This window comes from Danio rerio, chromosome 7 (genome assembly GCF_049306965.1).
Source record: "Danio rerio strain Tuebingen ecotype United States chromosome 7, GRCz12tu, whole genome shotgun sequence".
NCBI classification, from domain to species: Eukaryota; Metazoa; Chordata; class Actinopteri; order Cypriniformes; family Danionidae; genus Danio; species Danio rerio.
In genome coordinates this window covers 2035001-2057622 of record NC_133182.1, presented here as the reverse complement: position 1 = coordinate 2057622, position 22622 = coordinate 2035001, and the positions used below count along the sequence as shown (strand labels likewise).

At 36.0% G+C, this 22622-nt stretch overlaps 2 protein-coding genes across 9 annotated transcripts in view; both read right to left on the bottom strand.

Moving 5' to 3' along the window:
* The window catches only part of supt16h (SPT16 homolog, facilitates chromatin remodeling subunit), a 45364-nt gene extending 33049 nt beyond the window's left edge, over positions 1-12315 (bottom strand). For 2 of the 5 annotated variants that reach the window (XR_012382466.1, XR_012382467.1), the window contains exons 1-6: positions 11958-12315; positions 7559-7651; positions 6536-6706; positions 5722-5874; positions 3865-4011; positions 2749-2900 (exon numbers count right to left, since the gene is read on the bottom strand). Coding sequence is in view for 2 of the 5 variants with exons in the window: in NM_001097584.2 (NP_001091053.1) it covers positions 2749-2900; positions 3865-4011; positions 5722-5874; positions 6536-6706; positions 7559-7651; positions 11958-12023 (782 nt within the window). In the remaining 3 variants the exon portion in view is untranslated. Of the gene's footprint in view, positions 1-2748; positions 2901-3864; positions 4012-5721; positions 6048-6454; positions 6707-7558; positions 7652-11957 lie in introns of all 5 variants that reach the window. The other 3 variants (NM_001097584.2, XM_073906820.1, XM_073906821.1) reach the window with 3 other exon arrangements.
* A 3696-nt stretch (positions 12316-16011) lies between these two features.
* The window catches only part of tox4b (TOX high mobility group box family member 4 b), a 31001-nt gene continuing 24390 nt past the window's right edge, over positions 16012-22622 (bottom strand). For 2 of the 4 annotated variants that reach the window (XM_073905925.1, XM_073905924.1), the window contains one exon: positions 21803-22622. This exon is cut by the window's right edge and continues 2158 nt beyond it. The gene's annotated coding sequence lies outside the window, so the exon portion shown is untranslated. 4 annotated transcript variants of the gene reach the window in all.

The window sequence follows — 22622 nt, the reverse complement described above, 5'->3', positions numbered from 1 at the left end:
GTTTTTCTTCAACACATTTCTAAACATAATAGTTTTAATCACTCATTTCTAATAACCGAATACAAACATTCAATTTCAAAGTGTGATTCAAAGGCTTAATTAGGATAGACAAGTCATTATATAACAGTAGTTTCTTCTGCAGACAATCAAAAATAGATATTGCCTAAAGGGGCGAATAATATTGACCTTAAAAGAGGTTTCAAAATATTTAAATCAGCTTTTATTCTAGCCAAAACAAAACAAATAAGCCTTTCTCCAGAAGTACAATATTAGAGGAAATACTGTGAAAATTCGTTGCTCTGTTAAACATAATTTGGGAAATATATATTTTTTTAAATTCTTAGGAGTGCTAATGATTTTGACTAATAATCGTGATTACAATTATGATTAAAATAATCGTGATTATGATTTTTCCCAAAATCGAGCAGCCCTAATTTGAAGCTATTTGTTGTCCCATATTTTTTTACATTCCAGCGTTGACAGATTGCTAATCAATAAATAGCTATAGTGCTATCTGTTAGTTTTAACGTCAGCTAATGTTATGGAAGGGCATAGATGTTATTGAAAATAGTAATAGTAATGTAACTACCTCCATCAGTCCTTCCTTAAGCAAATGTGTAAATATTAGATCTATTCAGCTATAGCGTTAATTGCATTGGCATATTTATCTGACGTTTTCCCCGCTTGTAGTAGTCGATCAAAAAGCGATTTAGATTCTTATGACTATACACTAGCAGTGGAATTTACTGCGATGTGACGAGGCGCCACCTGAAATCTTGCCTAGGGGGCCAAATTGGTTAGGGCCGGGCCTGTTAGCAGTGCACATTTAGTAGCCTTGACTACAGATTGCTGGACCTTCAGAGCAACAACACAGAGCTTCATGACTGTCACAGCGCACAAAGGTCAGATATTATTATATTGCATAGAAGTCTTAAAATGGCTTGTGCTTTCAAATTTTTATTTATTTAATCGAGAATCGAACCGTGACTTTAGAATCGAAAATGTAATCGGATCGAGGATTTGGAGGATTGTGACACCCTTAATACTTACACTATAACGTGAATTAGAAGTGCAATAGAAAGAAATGTTTGTTTTTTACGCCACTTTGCATATTACTCGAACACAAATACAAATACTTTTCCCCCCTCAACAAATACAGATACAAATACCGGCTGCTCCGCACATCCCTAGTGTACACAGCTCGCTGTTTTAGGGGTGTGTTTCCTCACATGAAAATAAGTTTCAACTCGTAATTGAGCAAGGGTGTTCCTTTAGTGATATTACTTTGACTCGCACGCTGAAAATGGCGGATGTGAAACAACAAACTGACGATATGGTGATGCACGCCTGTCATCCAATATTGGTGGACGGGAAGACTGCACTCACACATCAAGTTGCGGTGGATCTGAAAACCGCTTCAATCGGTCCACCTTTTTTTTATGTTGTTAAATTGAAAAACAAAAGTACTGTGTGTGTTCATATTAGCCCAATATGACAGTCTATACACTATACCTACACGCATGTCTGTCCAAACAGATTTTTCACCATAGGTGCCCTTTAAGCTAGATTTGTTTTCGACTGACTCCAGAACAAACCATCGTTATACAATAACTTGCCTAGTTACCCTAGTTACCCTAGTTAAGCCTTTAAATGTCACTTTAAGCTGTATAGAAGTGTCTTGAAGAATATCTAGTCTAATATTATTTACTGTCATCATGACAAAGAGAAAATAAATCAGTTATTAGAGATGAGTTATTAACACTATTATGATTAGAAATGTGTTGAAGAAATCTGCTCTCTGTTAAACAGAAATTGAGGAACGAAATAATTCAGGGGGTTTAATAATTCTGACTTCAACTGTATAAACTGAAATATCTGTGTGACAAAATTGTTCTGTTAAGTTTTGTTATGTATGTGTATCACCTATACACACACACACAAACACACGCACGCGCACACACACACCATGTCAAAAACTTTTTTGGATGTAATTAATTGTTTTTGATCAATAAATTAATTGATCACACCGTTTATACACAACATCATATATTTAATCACATCAGTTGTTTTCCATGCTGCTTTCATACACAGTCAACAATTGTTCTCATATCTTGCTTTTCCTCTTTGCCTACTTATATCACTATTTGTAACAGGACTCCACCAAGTGGTCAAACAGAATTAAAAAAAATGTAAATAAATAAATAAAAAAAAGAAAGAAAAAAAAAAGAAAAAAAATATAAATACATATATATATATATATATATATATATATATATATATATATATATATATATATATATATATATATATATATATATAACAGCTCTAACCCTATACATTGCTTTAGAAGCCTGTTCCAGTCACTGAATAGAAAATAAAAAAGCTCATTTCAACATTTCATCTCAGACTTAATTGAGAGATGTAAACTCGAAAATATGCGAGTTATAAAATTGAAATTGCGAGATATAAACTCAATTCTGAGAAATAAAGTCACGATTGTGAGTTAGAAACATCTTATCTCAGAATTTAGACTTTTTCCCCTCACAATTGAGCTTATATCAAGCAACTGTAATTTCTCACATTTCTCAACATTTCTTATGACTTTATTTATAAAAGTCAGAAATGCACATTTTTTATGCAAATGTGAGATTAAACATCACAATAACCCTTTTTACTAATAAATCAGTGGCAGGAACAGGCTTACACAGATCACACACTGCTAATCTGCAATGTATTCTACAGTTTTACCTGACGACGCTGAACTTGAGGCTGTAGTTCCCGCCGCTCTGGATGATGGGAGGGTAACACATCTCCACCGTGGACGGATCAACACCTCCCAGAAACTTGCGGTCTTCAATGGCCTTCTCCACAGACTCGGCCAGTCGACTGTGCTTCACTTTCTGCAGATCAACAGAGACGAGACAAGGATGCACGGATGTATTAATACTGCACCAACATTGGATTAATTTAAAGCTATCAGCTATGTAAAAGGCAGATGCTGATTAGTAGTCAGCTGATACATGCTCTAAAATTTGCTATTTTTAAACATCTGAGTAAAAAACAACAACTTTTCTTCCCATTAAACAATACAATTTATTTAAGAAACATTTGAATGTATTTTAGAGCAGTAAACATGTCAGGCTGATTAATTCAGCGGTCTTCATAAACACAGATTCCTCTACAGCAGGGGTCACCAAACATGTTCCTGGAGGGCCGGTGTCCTGCAGATTTTAGCTCCAAAACTAATCAAACACACCTGAGCAAGCTAATTAAGCTCTTATTAGGTATACCCAAGACACCCAGGCAGGTGTGTTGAGGCAAATTGGAGCTAAACCCTGCAGGGCACCGGACCTCCAGGAACGAGATTGGTGACCCCTGCTCTACAGCTTGAAAACAGGCATCTTTGGAGATCTTTCTGTTCAGTGGATATACAGTAAAGTCACTGGACTGTTCATTCATCCTCATCTATAGCATGCTGGATGATGGTGTGTGTGTGTTTTTTAGATGCTTGCTTAATTCTGGGCTGACCAGTACCCTTTAATGTGAAGATACTGTTAGCCTAAAAAACTAAACAAAAGTCATAAAAAACATGCAAATAAAAATAATAAAAAAATCTTAAATACACCATACGAGCAGAAATCTTAGCCATTTTTAAAACCGTGATGTTTTCAAACTGCAGTAAACCTTGAAACCGGTTATCATCCAATGCCTAGTGTACACACACACACACACACACGCACACACGCACACACGCACACACGCACACACGCACACACGCACACACACACGCACACGCACACGCACACGCACACGCACACGCACACACACACGCACACACACACACACACACACACACACACACACCTCGTCTGCGTCCACGATCTCCATCACCCTCTCCTTGAAGAACTTGGAGAAGACGTCGGTGGTGATGGAGGCCGCTTTCTTCATCAGTGCCAGCTCTCCGTCCTCCTTCACCGCCATGGTGTACGCCACCACAGTGCTGATGTCCACCTGAAGAAGACCACAACAAACACTTGAAATCAACGCTTGTGTGCTGTTGGGTCGTTTGATGATCAGCAGTATTAATGACACACTGTCCCTATTAATCACGACAGGGAAACTCAGCAACAATCAAGAATGCATGATTATCTGCTGTTATGGCTGTGCAGTTTTGTTACAAGGCTTTTGTAGTGTAATATACAACACCAACCCAAACATTATAGCCCTTTAACCTATTAAAAACTTTCCACAAAAGTCACTTTTTACAACTTTTCAAATTTAAAAGTTGTTGGAACAATGATCAATGTCCCATAATGCAATTCAAAAGCAGAAATAAATGAGAAAAAATAAAAACATGAACATAATTGCTTGGTAGCACCGGTGCTCCTAACTTTAAAAATGTAGGCGCATCAGCCTAAAATATAGCCGCACACATCAATTATAAGCACCGTTATTGCATTTGAAATAAATTCTAATCAAATAAGCAAATATATATATATATATATATATATATATATATATATATATATATGCATGTGTATGTATGCTCAACGAAATCCCGTTATCACAAGAAAATCCATTTTTATAATATAACTGACTGACCAAAAAGATAAACAGAGCGCTCACTGGCCCTGCATGCACTGCTTGACATGAATGAATCAGTTAAGGATATAACTGTGCTGTTCTCACGGGTGCTGTCTGATATTGCTCTGATGCTTTTGACATATATTGTACCTTATTATATGCATACGTCATGTTCATAGCAATACCAGTCTTTTCATGAGTAGCGATATTAGTTTACTCAGTGCGATGGTGTACGTGGTGTTAAATTTGACATAGCTGCCACTTGCACGGCGGACAGCATCTGGCGTTTATATGAAGGATTAAACAGAAGCTCTCGTGCTAGATGTGGCAAACAGTTACCTGAAAATTCCATCCCAGACTTTTCATAGCGGACTTGAAGCCAACCGAAGTGTTTTATCTACTCTTGGAAAAGTGTAGATGGAGGATTAACATTCAGCACATGATCACTAGTAAGATGTGTCATTATTTGTAACTTTAGATGGTCTCTAAAACAAAATCTGTCAGTGTTATCTTCATTCTCATCTTCAGCGCTTGACATTTTAGCGGTAGTAGCTCTTCGTGTCATCGCAAGCCAGAAGGCTTTGACCGAGTGATTAAAAGCTGATTTTAACCAATCCATTCAGTTCTGGAGCAGTGAGCCAATAAGAAGAGCGCAAAGGCGGGGCAAGCATTGCGGGATTTGTTTACTGCAGCAAGTTGACATGACAACTGTTTTAAAGCATTCCTGAGCGCTGCGTTTCGCGTTTCAAGTGCAGACAAAGAGCTTAGAGATGCATTCTGCGTGAATGTCTCCCGAATCTGCGCATGTGGTGAACATTTTGCAGTAAAAACTGGTCGCACGCAACAACTTAATGCACTCGCACAAATGCTCCCAAATATATTTTGAGGTCGCATAGATAAAATTTTGGCCACATATTCGACCAAAATGGTGGCAATTTTGAGCCCTATGTATGGATATTTTTATAGTGTAGGCTACTAAAGCTCAGAATTGATTCAAGAGAAAATAAGGCATTTTGAAAATCTCTGAATTGAGTCGGAATTAATTTCTTCACACCTCACTGTGGTCTGAAGTGGCTTTCATGCTGGATGCGGAAAGCTCTGCGCTATGAAAGCCATTCATTTCAATGTGTCTCTGACCTTCTGGAGTCCCTCCGCTGTGATGGTGTCGCTCCAGCTCTTCATATACTCTCCTGGAAACTTGTCCTTGATGAAAACCCCGACCGTCTTGCCCTCTTTACTGCCACGGATCGCCTCGATCATCTTGTCAAAGTTTACTTTGTTGCTCTCATTCTGCCAAACAAGATTTAAACATTACACTGCTGTAAAGAATCTCAGACTGATCATGATGCAGGCAAATGAGGAATGATTTATTCAAATAAGATTAAAAAAAATATTTTCAGAGTGGCAAAAAGCACCCAGACAGAGGCATGTTTGAACATTTACTGAAAACCCATAAAAAAGGTCTAGAAAGAAAATAGTTTAGTGTATAAAGTGATAAAAAATATTATGAAGACTTCTTTATTTCTTTAAACTTTTCTTAATATTTAACAGAGCATACAAAAACTTTATTTTCCCTCTATTTCAGACTTAAAATATTAACATTTATAAATATGCAATGTTTATATTATTTTAGACATTTATTTATTACAAAATCAGCCGAAATAATGTAGATTTTTCTAGTAAACTTTAACTTTTAGTAAACAATCTTTATTTAAAGAAAACCTATGTACTTTCATAAATAAACTACACACTACAAAAATAATAATAATATCTTAATAAATAATATATACAAACAAATATTTTCAGAATCTTAACTCTAAATATTTGCAATTTAAAATATTAAATTTAATAAATAAATAAATATTAAAACATTTTCCAGTAAAATAGAGAGAGAAAAGAGAGAGTAATTGAAATATTTCAATAATTACCCAAATTAAAGTGTGTGTGTTACCTTTTCCCTGACGAGCAGCGTGATTGGAGGAACACCGTTTGCGTTCTCGTTGCCTTTAGTGACGGCGACCTGCTTCAGAAACTCCACTTTCTTCTTACTGGCCAGAAATATGATCTTACTCTCACAAAACACCATTATAGTGTCGGTGAGCTCATAACCAAACAGCCACGTCTGCAGAGAGAGAGAGAGAGAGAGACAGAGAGAGAGACAGAGAGAGAGACAGAGAGAGAGACAGACAGAGACAGACAGGGAGAGAGAGAGAGACAGAGAGAGAGAGACAGACAGACAGAGAGAGAGAGAGAGAGAGAGAGAGAGAGAGAGAGAGACAGACAGAGAGAGAGAGACAGAGAGAGACTGTTATACAGATGAACACATAAATAATCCTCACACTAGATCAGTTTTCATCCAAAGATGTGAATTATTTTATGTGCAAAACTGTAATACTGCATAAAATATTAGTGAATAAATCAGCATTTCCAATCAACGAGGAACAAAAGAGAAAAAAAATCTTAGAAAACCAAACGCAATGAACGCGGTGGCTTTTGGAGGTGTGAGACGGGAGCCCAGACAGATGCTCAAGACAGTTCTGGAGGCTATAATAATGGAGAATAATAATACTGAAGCACTGTGATGAGGGACTGACGGAGGGCTGAGGCCTTTTACATTTAGCAACACAACATTTCAGATCTTTTACAGCGTCAAGCTGGAAACATGGAGAGCTGCAGACCAACATTAATGACGTAAAGACCCTCACACACACATTTATATTAGTCAAATAATCAGTCAAAAACTCAACACATCACACACTGATGAAGTGCAGTTTATTCACTAAATGTCTTTACAGCAGAGTTTATGCACATTTATTGTCATCAAATAAAGTTTATTGTCATCAAATAAAGTTTATCCTACTCAATTTAAAACTTTTGCGCACTTTGACATTTATATTAAGCACTTTTTTAATGCAATATAACTGCACACATAAATAAGTGGATGAAAACACAAATATTGAGTGTTTAGCAGTACCTGGAGGGCTGTAGATTTGGCGTAGACGATCTCCTCATCCACTCCAACAGACACAACGATGGCATCCACCTTCCCGAACTCATCTTCACCTTTCTGAGATGGAGAATGACACAGATAAAGTTACTAAACAACAATACTTTCACCTTTTCAACAAGTCTTCAGATCAGATATTTTACAGTAGGTACAATATGTGGATTTAGAACTGTACAGTTACAGTAGGGCTGGGCGATTAATTAAAGCAATTGAAATCAACATTCAGAACTTATAATCGACCTAATTTTTCCAGGTGAGTTTTTTTAATTAGTTTCACCATGAGTCACATGAGCCCGCTCTGTTAAGGCTGATTTAAGCTGTGGTCACACTGGACTTTTCTCCCCATAGACTTCCATTCATACATGCATGAATGCAACAAACCGGAAACGCAAGTTGATGCGTCAAGTTTCACAGATCGCTGCGGTGCAAAGTTCAAGCTTGGTAAACTCTGACCTGCAAAATCGCATCACTTGACTGCTTGAGACCAATCAAGGATTAAAACATGACCTCTCTAGAGAGAAATTTAAAATATGGAGCAATCGCTTGCTTTATTAATGCCTAATCATCTTGTTTAATCCCGCCCCTTTTCGGAACTCCGTATGACAGAATTTTACAAGCTTAAACTCGTGTGACCGCAGCTTTATACTTCTGCGCTAAACGCACAGGGGGTGTGGTCGCATACCCAATCACCTCTCAAAAAAATTAATAATAATACATATATATATATATATATATATATATATATATATATATATATATATATATATATATATATATATATGCATACATACATACATATACACACATATACATACATATACATATATATATATGTGTGTGTGTGTATGCATGTATATGTGTATATATATATATATATATATATATATGTGTATATATATATATATATATATATATATATATATATATATATATATATATATATATATATATAAACGTTTCACATTTGCACCACATTGACGATGACAGGAAGCTGCGCCAGAGATGCCTTTAGACAACATATTATCCATTACAATGAAATTATTATTTTACATTAAAATATTTGCTTACAGAAGATGCAAGAAATGCGTTTAAACTATTATTAACAGAATTTGCATGAGTTATTTACTTTAGAAGAGATGCTGCTTATTTTCTCCTTTAATATGAAAAACTCTGTCTGACACTAACATTTTTTTTTCTCAAAAGTGCAAGTTATTTATTTTCACTTTTTAATAAGAAAAAAAACTGTTGCTTTAGGCAGTGGGTGTTTTAATTTCAGCTGTTCGGCGTTGATGTTCAATAAATAACCATAAATAGTAGATAGTATGTTTACTACAACTATCTTTCCCTCATGTAATGCACCCATCATTCAGAAATCCCTCACCCGCAATACATGAGCATATTTACTTTACAAAACTTGTCAATTAACTATTATTTTCAAATGAATAAATTAAATAATCATTCATTAATCGTCAATTAAGTTAAAATGTTCAATTAATCGATTTTAGGCCAAATCGGCAGCACTAAGTTAGTCAGTTTATAATAAGTGTTCTGAGCCTTAGACGAGTCTTGTGCAGCACGATTTCATATGTAGGAATAGCCAAAAATACATTGTATGGGTTAAAATCATCAATTGTTATTTTGTGACCAAAAAAAAAATTTAAATAACATTCAAATCTAATTCCTTGAAAATATTTAGAAATTTCCACAGCAATAATAAATCAGTGTAATTTCTGACGGGTAATATGCATTACTAAAAGCTGAATTTAACAGCATAAAAGGCGGTTTTCTCAATATTTAGATTTACTTCAGGGTTTCTGCAGGTTTCACAGAGTTAAATTTAAGACTTTAAGACCATTATTAATGAAATTTTAGACACATAAAGGGCTAAACACTAAAGAATTTTTCAAATGGCCCAGGTGGAAAATATTTTTATTTGACCCATCAAAAATATTAAAAAAGCCTAAAATCTGGATTTTGAGATATAAGACATTTGAAGACCTCGCAGAAACTCTGTAGTCGATGCCTCAGATATCAGATTTTCAAAAGTTGCACATCAGAAGTGGTATATTAAATTTAAGACTGAGATATTTTTAAGACCATTATGAATGAAATTTTAGACTTACAAAGGGCTAAAGGCTAAGGAATTTTTCAAATGGCCCAGATGGAAAAAAAAAAATTATTTGACCTATCAAAAACATTTATTACAATTTAATACATTTAATAATACAGTAATAATAAACAATTTATATACTTTAGATTTTATTTCTTAGCTAAATGTTTTAAATATTGTGTAAAAACAAGCAAGCTCTGCTTGTCTCCATACACTTTTTTTTCCCCGAACATAATATTTCTTTAAAATAAAAAAATGAACAAACGGTTTGAAAACTATAATAAACAAAATCCATTGGCAACAGTCTGTCCAGGTCGGTGTACTCAGGAGAACATTTAAACATGTTATTGTAAGGAAAGTAACTAAACCATTATGATAAAGTTTCAAAAATTACCTTTTAAATAAAGTTTAAAGTTATATTGAGATGATTGTTGGTGAATGTATGGGTTTGGGCCAGATTGAGCAGCAATAGTTGAACAAAGGAAATTTAGACCTGTTTAAAAAAAAAATAATTTAAGACCTACAACACAATATTGTAGTAAATTTAAGACTTCAAAGATTAAAATCTGGATTTTGATATTTAAGACATTTGAAGACTTTTAGACCTCTCAGAAACCCTGATAGAAGTGCAGTTAGTTTTATATTCAGATATTCAGACATTCTTCTTAATAATATAATTTTCAGAAAAGTATTCTTTGCTAATTCTAAATAAAGAAATAATACAAGCGACCAAAGACTATCAAAGTACAACACTGTTTACAGTCAATTAGACGGTGTTAATGTTGTTTAGAAGTCATACTTGCATGCTAATTCTGATCGAATGTTTAAATTAACATAATAAACAATATAGAGACTGCTAAATGAACGAATGTGTGAATATAAAAAAACTACCTTACCTCTATGAAACCCTGTACTTGATCCCTCAAATTTCATAGAGGTAAAGTTGGTTCACACATTCATTCATTTAGAAGTCTCTATATTGTTTTCCCTGTTACTTTGAATATTCGATTGGAATTAGCATGCAAGTATGACTTCAAAATAACAGTAACACTATCTAATTGACTGTAAACAGTGTTGCACTTTGATATTAATTTGCTGCTAATATGATTTCCCTATTTAAAATTTGCAAAAAACACTTTCCTGAAATTATATTAAGGAGAATGTCTGAATATCCCAATATAAAACCAACTTCACCTCTATTCAGATTTTTCAATGGTTGCGCATCAGAAGTGCTATATTTTGTATATTTTCTAACAAACCACACATTACCAGGCAGCTTTGTTCAGCTTTCAGATCATGTTTACATCTCAGTTAACTTAACCACACAGTTCTGACTGGTTTTGTGGTCCAGGGTATCATATTATAGCGAAGTGATTATAGAATATATGAAGAGTTCAGATGCAAAAACCTCAAAGCTATCTGAGATGTTCTCCTAAACTGAACATTTATTTCAGCCTCTTGTTTATGTTCAGTTTTTTTCACTTTAAAGGCAATGTTAATAACTTATTTGTCACTATTAAAGTAAAATTACCTAGCCTAAACACAGGAGTTGGAGAAAAATGGTCATTTTAGAAGAAAATATCAGATGTCTTTGATAGGTTTTTGCATCTAAACCCTTCATATGTAAAACAATAAGCATAAAGCACAATAATTTTCTTCAGGAAACGAGTCATCAGACCCTTTAAACACAATTTAGACTCAAGTTTACAACAAAGTAACACTTAAGTTGATGCTAACAGTTCTGTTTCCCACCTGCAGCATGTCTTAGTACGAGCTAAGCTAGCTTACATGCTACATCTCACACAACTTCTGCATCCTCGAAAAACACACCAGCCATAAACCAATACAAGAACATGAACGAAACACACTGTCTGTGTGTTTAACGTGTGTTTATGCTACACACGAGATTTATTATGAGGCGGAAATTACGTGAAAACTGGAAGCATTACATGCTAGCATGCTAACCAGTTAGCCGCTGCGCTAATCAACACATGAACGTTCAAAATAACAGCAAAGTTGAGTTATTTCTTAATAAACGAACAGAAATCACACCATAAACACTAAAACACGAACTCAACCGGCGGAGTGTGTTTATATAACGTTAACAGTTCTGTAGAGCTGAGGCCTGAGATGTGTGTGAGAGAGGATTTCAGCATCAAAGACGCACATAAACACATCAGATATGGATAAATATGATCGAATATGATCAATAATCAGATGTTGTGGTGTTTATGACACACACTGAGCTCTCCGTACCTTCCAGTTGCCGTAGAGTCGCTTGATGCGGCGGTAAAAAGCGTCTTTATCCAGACTCACCGCCATAATATCACATCAACACACACACTGAAGTCCAGCAGCGCGCGCGCACGCACACACACACACACTCTCACTCACTCACACACACTTATACACACTTTCACTCTACTGTTTCTGTTCTTCACAGCACGACACACTCGATACACGCTCAGAAAAATAACGACGGCGAGACAAATTCAAAAATATTCAAATTCAAATTTTAAAAAGACGGTTACTACGGTTTAAAATGCCTGAGTGCCGTTATAAGTGCTGTCGGTCTCTTTCGCGCTGTGAATGCAGTGAATAATCACGCATGTGCGTCCGCTGAAGCCCCGCCCCCTCTCATATATACGCGTCCCTTTAACATTTATTTCCATTTATTAAAACACGCGTTCATTTTGAGCACATCTAGCTTACTTCACAAACTTGTAGGCTGTCCATTTAATTATTATTTATTTATTTCAATTATAAATGCATATATTTATTTAATTATGCTGCCATTTTGTGACTGTTTACAAATGTTCAATTGTTATTATGTGCTAAACATCGTGATCATCCAAAAAGTTCAAAATGCTGAGCTCAAGCTACACACGAGACGGGCATCTGTGCTTGTTTAGTAACTATATCCGCATGTAGGTTGGATTTTAATCGCATGTGCGGTGTTTATTACGCTTTTGTTTTCCTGCGTTTCCCTCCCTCACGGAAAACTCCCGCCCTGGCAGTGACGTCATGTAGGATACGTCCAATAAAATCTACGTTAATGTGGTCACGTGATGAGCTCTGTCTTGAAATCCCCGCCCTGGAGGGAACCTCATCGCGTTCTTGACGTTCACGCGCACGGCTTCTTTCCCGCCATCTAGTGTCACTTAAAAGCGCGCGAACTCCAGCAGAGCACGTGGGTTTGGCGCGCTTGAAGCAGAGTGAGGAGAGCGCTGAATTATTTACAGTCTCCATTATATTTCTCTGTGGGGTTTTTTTGGGAAAAAATAAGTGGGTAACAAAATAACAATTAGATGATTATTGAAATATTCCATTAGTTTTTTTAAACATTTAAATAATACATTTAAATTAATTCTAACATTTAAATAATATATAAAATTTTATTTTAACATTTAAATAATAAATTTCATTTTATTTTAACATTTAAATAATAAATACAATTTTATTTTATCATTTAAACAATAAATTACATTTTATTGTAAAATTTAAATAATAAATAAAATTTTATTTTATCATTTAAACAATAAATTACATTTTATTGTAAAATTTAAATAATAAATAAAATTTTATTTTATCATTTAAACAATAAATTACATTTTATTGTAACATTTAAATAATAAATACAATTTTATTTTATCATTTAAATAATAAATTACATTTTATAGTAACATTTAAATAATAAATTGCATTTTATTTTAACATTTAAATGATAAATTAAAATTAATTTTAACATGAAAAATAATAAATTACATTTTATTTTAACATTTAAATAATAAATTACATTTTATTGTAACATTTAAATAATAAACTAGATTTTATTTTAACATTTAAATAATAAATTAAAATTAATTTTAACATTTAAATAATAAATTACATTTTATTTTAACATTTAAATAATTCAATTAATTTTAACAATTAAATAATACATTTTTATTTTAACATTTAAATAATAAATTAGATTTTATTTTAACATTTAAATAATAAATAAAAAAAATTGTAACATTTAAATAATAAATTACATTTTATTTTAACATTTAAATAATAAATAAGATATTATTGTAACATTTAAATAATAAATTGCTTTTTATTTTAACATTTAAATAAGAAATTAGATTTTATTTTATAATTTAAATAATAAATTAAAATTAATTTTAACATTTAAATAATAATTAAATTTTATTTTAACATTTAAATAATAAATTAAATTAATTTTAACAATTAAATAATACATTTTTATTAACATTTAAATAATAAATGACATTTTATTTTAACATTTAAATAATAAATACATTTTTATTTTAACATTTAAATAATATATTTTGTTTTATTTTAACATTTAAATAATAAATTACATTTTATTTTAACATTTAAATAATAAATTACATTTTATTTTTACAAATTATTTGCATTTTATTTTATTTCATATTTTGGTTGGTTTATAATATTATTGTTAATATCAGATACACACAATTACACATACTGAGGAACCTTAATATCCCTATATTATTAACAGAACTTTCTATAATTTATATTAAGACTGGAGAAGTTGATTAATAGTTACAGACAAGTTTTCTGAAGGGTTTAAATATTAAAACATTTAATTTGCTTTTTCATAAACCCTTAGGAAAATGCATATTTTGGTCGGTTGTTATTAGTATTATTAACACACACAATTATGCCTGTTCCTTTAAATAATAGGGATATCCCTATATTTTTTAAATGAACTGAATATAATGTAAATTAATATATGACAAATTGATTAAGAGTTACAATAAAGTGTTTAAATATGAAAAATTAAAACTAGTTTAATCAAATATGCACTGATCGGCATTTCAGATTGAAAATTTCATTTTTATATATATATTTCAACTGTACATTCTTCAAACATCTCTGAACACAACATGCATTTGGTAAACAGTCCATATAATTATGACAAAGCTTTACTTCATCTAGACTGTATTGAAACACAATGCTAGAGTATATCCTTCATGTACAGTTGAAGTCAGAATTATTAGCCCCCCATTTATTTATTTATTATTTTTAAATATTTCCCAAATGTTGTTGATCAGATTCAGGAAATGTTCACAGTATGTCTGATAATATTTTTTTTTCTGAAGAAAGTCTTATTTGTTTTATTTCAGCTAGAATAAAAGCAGTTGTTAATATTTTAAACACCATTTTAAGGTCAATATTATTAGCCCCTTTAAGCTATTTTTTCCCCCGATAGTCTACAGAACAAACCATCATTATACAATAACTTGCCTAATTACCCTAACCTGCCTAGTTACCCTAATTACCCTTGTGAAGCCTTTAAATGTCACTTTAAGTGTATAGAAGCGTCTTAAAGAATATATATTAACTGTCATCAAGGCAAAGAGAAAATAAATCCTGGCTCAACTAGTCGAGTTAAATATTCGGTGCTTTGTTGGGTTATTTAACCTTTATTTTGTTATTTAATTAATAACTCAAACAGTTGGGTTTGAAATTTGAATTTCAACAGTCAACTGATTTAACTGACACAGAACAGCTGTATTAATATGCGTGCGTGATGTTGTTTTCGCTTTATAAAGTTTATTTACTCAATAATATTGTTGTCCGTGTCGTGTTTTTATATCCGTTTCACCATCCAATACCATCTTTTAGAAGTGTTTGGATGAGGTTAAATGTATTGTAGATTGTGGACACTGAGTGGAGCTGCTGCAGCTACTGGACAATCTCTACAGCTCCACATTCGGCTCCATCAACACAGGATTTGTTTCAGTTTCCTCATTGTTTGTGATTCTTGATTTATTTTAACAAAAGTATCTGCAACCAAAATGTAATGGAATGAAGCATTTTCAATATTTTTGAAAGCTGTATGTGCACAGCCATGACTATAAATCTAATAGTAGTACTAGTAATAATTCCAATAGCAATACTAGAATGGACAATAATTACATTTAATCAAAATAACCCAATGCATCGGGTTCAAATTAGGAAGGTGCTATAATAACCTATAGCTGGGTTATATATGTTGGGGTATGATTACCGCACTATTTTAACAGAGAGTGAATGGGTGTTTCCCAGTGATGGGTTGCAGCTGGAAGGGCATCCGCTGTGTAAAACATATGCTGGATAAGTTGGCGGTTCATTCCACAGATTAATAAAGGGACTCAGCCGACAGGAAAATGAATGAATGCATGCATGATCATTTACACAAGTAGACACGCAGACTCGATGATGGGCTGAACATCTGCGGACATCTGTGGGCTTCTGCACGCCATGTGGGCCTGCTAATGACCAAACAAACACATCATTCATTAATCTTCTGTTTATTTTCAGCTGATCGATCGTTCACCTCATCAGAATAAGAGAGCTGAGCTGATGCAAAACAATCCAAAACATAAAATAATCATTAGTAAAACAATCCAAAACATAAAATAATCATTATCCAGAGCAGTCAGACGTGTTGTTCTGTACATTCCCCCAATATTAATCCTCTCAGCTATTGTGTCACAGTAAAGCTCAGAAAACATTAGAAAACTCCTGTACGAAACATTCCCCGTAGTGAGCAGCAGTGTTTCCCGGTCAGCAGAGAGTGGCGGTGATGCAGAGGGTGCTCCAGAGTAGCACTACAGTGACTCACCGCAGTAGATCTGCGCAGACTTAAGTGGAGTTCTGCAGTGACTGAATCAGGGCTCTCCGTCATCATGACCGATACTGCAGCAGTGATGACACACTCGTGATGGAGGTTTGGCGGTAAACTGCTGTTACCATGGAAACTCGTTACGATAAAAGCAAGATGGAGGCAGATCCTAAGTCCAGTTACGTCATCGCGCAGAAAAGTCTGCTCATTATTAGCTTAAGAAACACACGCACGCACACACACACAGGCGCTCATACTTACACACACACTTGCACACCTATTCATGCGCATACTCAAATACGCGCACGTGCACACACACATGCTGAAACGTTCACAAACACACACACACACCCATTCATGCATACACACACACACTAAAACAAAAAATACACACATTTGTCACGCACATACACCCTCACGCGCACGCGCACTCACACTAAAACAAACACACATGAAAATACACACATTTGTACAGTCACGCACATACACACTCACACACCCTTTCACGCATGAACACACACACATTATTCACCCCCCCACACACACACACACTAAAACTTACAAAAACGCACATAAATACACATTTGTACACTCACACACTCATTCACGCATGCATACACACATACTAACATGCGTGCACACACACAAACACACTATATTTAACAAAAATACACACATTTGTACAGACACACAGCCATTCCCACATGCACACACACATTATTCACTCCCACACACCCACACTAAAACTTACACAAACATACACATTTACACACACACACACACACACACACACAAACAAACAAACACACACTATAACTAACACAAACACACACAAAAATACACACATTTGTACAGACAGACACACATACACAGCCATTCCCATATGCACACACACACACACACACACACACACACACACACACACACACTCGCATGCATGCATACACACATTATTCACTCCCACACACACACCAAAACTTACACAAAAACACATATTAACACACAGTCACGCACATACACACACCCATACTCACGTGCGCGCACACACACACACACACACTCACTAAAACTTACCCTAACACACAAAAATGCACACATTTGCACACATACACACTCGCACAACCACACACAACCACACACACACACACACACACACACACACACTAAAACCTACACAAACACACAAAAAGACACACATTGACCCACACGCAGTCTCGCTCATACACACTTGCAGGCTCACACACCCATTCACGCATGCGCACACACATACTCGCATGCGTACACACAAACACATACACCTTCCACCCCCAAATTTACACAAACACACACTCACACACACAAGCACACATGCATGCGCGAGTATGCACACACACACACACCCTCACAAATACAAACAAAAAAAGCACACACACAGAAATCCACACATCCACTCAACCAAAATCACACAAACACACACACACACACACACACACACACACACACACACACACACACACACACACACACACACACACACACACTTGTGCTGCATCCAAATATTAAATACTAAATATTGAGAAGGGGGTGTGGTTTATTTTGGAGCCCCTCCTCTTTTTTTGTCACTCACAGCAAACTAATGGTTGGAGGCGCGTGGCTAAGAATATTTTGATTAACAATTGGGCAGCGCGGTGGCGCAGTGGGTGGCAGCACAATCGCCTCACAGCAAGAAGGTCGCTGGTTCGAGCCTCAGCTGGGTCAGTTGGTGTTTCGGTGTGGAGTTTGCATGTTCTCCCCGTATTGCCGTTGGTTTCCTCCGGGTGCTCCGGTTTCCCCCACAGTCCAAAAACATGAGCTACAGGGGAATTGATGAACTAAACTGGCTGTAATGTATGAGTGTGTGCGTGTATGGGTGAATCCCATACATGTGCTGGATAAGTTGGCGGTTCATTCCGCTGTGGTAACCACAGATTAATAAAGATACTAAGCCGAAATGAAACTGAACGATTAACAATAACCAAAACAAACCGTTCTTCCAGTGGATTAGCTTACACAGGTTAATGTTTTACATTTCAAGATCAACAATGTGCGCTAGCGAAACAAAGACCGCACATTTTGATTTGATGCAGACGATAAATTAGACTTATAAGACAATACGGCAGTCAATCTTAAAGCTGAATTATTCAAAATCTTTATAAATATATATATATATTTTTGGCCTTTTGCCTTTATTAGATAGGACAGTAATGAGACAGGAAGCAAAGTGGGACAGAGAGAGAGCGGGGGGGGGTAGGGTTGGGAAATGTCCTCGAACCGGGATTCTTGCTGTCGGTGTGCTAACCACTAGGCTATCGCGCCTACAATCTTTAAAGTTAAAAAGATGGAGTCCTTTAAAGAAGTAACCGCGCATAACGCATATAGTAATGTTGTGCTTCACCAGTAAGAGTGGAGTATTTTAAGAGTGGCTGGTTCAGTAGTGAACACCTGGCAACCCAGGACACAATAACAATGCTTTCAGACACTATTTAGGCAGTGCAGTGTGTGAACATGGATGCAGCGACATGAATCCTGAGTCACATTCATGAGCGTGTGTGTGTGTGTCAGTGTGTTCATGCTCAAACACACACTCCCGAGGCCTGCTGCACAAAGCCGGTTTGGGTGTTTATCCAGGTTTAATTTGTGATTAGTTTTCAGTTAAACAGATTGAACATCTACTGCATTTGTTACAGTAGTTTTTTGACAAAATAAGAGTTATTATAATGCCCTTATTCAGCGTACATCATGCTGTGTGTGTGTGCGCGACAGAGAGAATCTGTGTGGAGCTCATTAATATTCATGACTGATCCAAATAAGGTCAATGATGGATCTTGTCACTCTGTGTGTAGTTTATGCAGTAATAAAACCGTTTCTGGAGATTTTCTGAATTTAATAAACCTGTTATGTAGATATCAGAGAACAGTTCAACTCGTTGAAATGATGCAGTGCTCCTTTAAATTAGTCTCGTGTCGTTGATTATTAATAGTAATGATGACAGCGAGATCATTTTGGCTGCTGTCATTAATATAAATATCCACAAATGTGCACTTTCACTTAAGCTTCAGACTTAGCTGACTAAACAAGGATAAAAATTGTTAATTGTGGGTCACTTGCATTCTGCCGATGTTGCAGCGAAAGATAATGTTAAATGAAAAAAAATCGTACAACAAACAAAAATAAAAATATGAGCTGATGTATACCCACCGGTGCTACGCCACCCAACCCGCTCCGAGCTGGTATCGAACCCACGACCTTCCGCATGGGAGACAGTTGATCTACCAAGGATGCTAAAGACCATAGCCTCTAGCGTCAGTCGCTAGAGCACCTTTAGAAGTCAGAGGAGTGAGGTGTACCTGCACAGACTGACTCTAGAATACACAGGACATGTACCCGTTTGGTTTTGAATGGGGAAAAGTGTAATGGTCAATATGGCGAATAAAGCCCCGCCTACTAGTACAGGAGCCAATCATTGATCGCTTGACTGACGATTCTCCGAGGAGAAGCTCAGACCAGACGTGTGGTTTTACGATAGGTTTGTTGGTCAACAAACGCACTGGAATCTCAGCCAACACTTGCTTCCCAGACATATCCACATAAAGCTCGAAATCTCTACTTTTAAATGAAGCAAGTGCACTTGAAAACAAAAGTGTGTTGGTTTTAAAATATGTATGAAACGAGCGCGAGGTGCAGTCCATCCTGTCAAACACACATCACATGACAGCAGCTACTCAAACACCCGTAGATTGTAAACAAAGAGTCATTTCTGGAGGAGCTTCACCATCAAGAACAAGCCGTAGATTACTTCAGAAGAGCTGCGCGATCATTATCCAGAGGATGATCATGTCTAGAATGGCCATATATGAGCTTGGTGTTGTGATCTCGTTCCTTTCGAGTGCGCATTAGCTCTGACAACATGACACTATGCCGATTTTGTTTTGATTCGGACATTTAGAAACTAAACGTATTAGACTTTTGTTGTTTATTTTATTGGTGATTACAAATATGTAATGTAATTGTAAGCTTGACCAACAGTTTTGGAGAATTTGATGTTTCCCATTTAGACAGAAGCTGAGTCCCAAATCGAATACTTATGCACTATTCTAGGCCATTTTGTAGTATAAATAGTGTAAGTAGTGTGTTCACACTGAAAACTCTAAAAATGATAAGTGCACTTTAATTACCCGGATGATGCACTCATTCAGCCGGTATAATGAGGTGTGTAATGATGGACACTTCACACACTCAACGACCGCAGGTTTGCTCACGTAGTGGCGGAGCTATCGGACGCACATGTTGGATACTTTATTTATTTTGGATGGTGAAAGCAAAATTCTCCTATGAGAGTGATTATAGCGCCTCCCGATGGTGAATTTTGAGCGCGCAGGTATACTCACAGCAGGTATTATTTGATAATTCTGTTGTTTATTTCACTGATTTGGCAACCGTCACACGTCATCAGGGAAACGGTTTGAATTTCCGCTTAGTAAAAAAAACAACGACACTACATACATATACTATCCTGCTGAGTGTGTAAGTGCATAGTGCATGAGTGCATAGTGTGCCATTTGGGATGCAGCTAGAGCATACTGGCCAAGAGGCATTTCAAAGATGGCTGCCGAGTGAAATGACTTGCCTTAAAGGGACTTTGGCCATATACACCAAATCCAATCAGACAGCAGAACACTCCAAAGAGCTTCCTTGTGAAATGGAAAAAAACAAAATAAATCTATGAACAGAACAATACACACTTTTCCCTAACTGTGTCAAGAGAAACAGCTTTTTTATAATAAACAGTCTCATTACTAATATAAACGAAAGGCCAATCCAGGGTGCTTTCACACTAGCACTGGGTTCGTTTGACGACATAGCTAGTGTGAATGTGTCTTCAGAACTTTGGCTGCGCACCCGAGTCCGCCTGAAAGAGGTGGGGTACGGTTCATGCGAAATCTGGTCCGGTGCGAAGTGAACCGCCAACTGTACAACAAACCATCGTGTTCATAACGTTCGTTCATGTGTGTGTGTGTGTGTGTGTGTCACGTATTGTACCTTGGTGACAAGCAGAACTAAGCCAGGGCAAACACAGTGATAACGTCTGCCTGTCTCCTCCAAAGGCAGCTTCTGCAGACACTGTATGATGTTCTGAATGTGTATAATATTTTTTGCGGCAGATGGATTCAAGTGGCGAGGCAGTGGCGCAGTAGGTAGTACTGTTGCCTCACAGCAAGAAGGTCGCTGGTTCGAACCTCAGCTCAGTTGGTGTTTCTGTGTGGAGTTTGCATGTTCTCACTGCCTTCGCGTGGGTTTCCTCCGGGTGCTCCGGTTTCCCCCACAGTTCAAACACATGTGCTACAGATTAATCGGGTAGACTAAATTGTCCGTAGTGTATGAGTGTGTGTGTGTGAATGTGTGTGTGGAAGGGCATCTGCTGCGTAAAAACTTGCTGGATAAGTTGGCGGTTCATTCCGCTGTGGCGACCCCGGATTAATAAAGGGACTAAGCCGACAAGAAAATTAATAAATGAATGGACGCGAGTCGCTTTCTGTATGTCCATAAATTAAAAGATTCAGAAAAGCAAATAGACTGAGATGTGCGGACGTCTTTCCATTTTGAAAGTCTCTTTCGTGACTGTCACCTAGCAACAGCAGTAAACAAAACAGCAGCTCGATGACGCAAGCGTACCGGGGGTCCGAAGGAAAACAAACAGTGTGAACACAAACCAACCGAGAAGATGGCAAGGGGGGGGGGACTATCGAACTTGGGTACGGTCCAGGCAATTGAACCAAGTGTGAAAGCACACAAAATACTCGCCATTTTCAATGTTGAAGGTCAGATTAATGTGAAAATATCAATGTTTGAAAAATAAAGTCTTGATGAACGGCACATTATTGCCAACACAACGATCTGAATATTCTTAAAACACTCTTAAACTGAACAACAGAAATAACTATCCACAGTATGTTGAAGCAATATCAATATTGTGCATGTTCATATTAGGGTTGGGCGATGTCGATTTGGCATCGTACGATGTCTAATATGAAACATCGTGATGGACGATGGCATCGTCGTAGGCGGCCGTAAATTAATTATTTATGAATTGTTAGCTAATCCATTACTAATTAATCATTTGTAGCCTATCTTTTTAACCACCTGACCAGCACGCTCTTTGTTTTACCCATAAACGAATCATAAATAAATAAAGAGAAGCTACACACAAATGACCACCTGTCAATCACGTTTCCCGCAGGACTCTGGCATGAATAGGCAGAGTG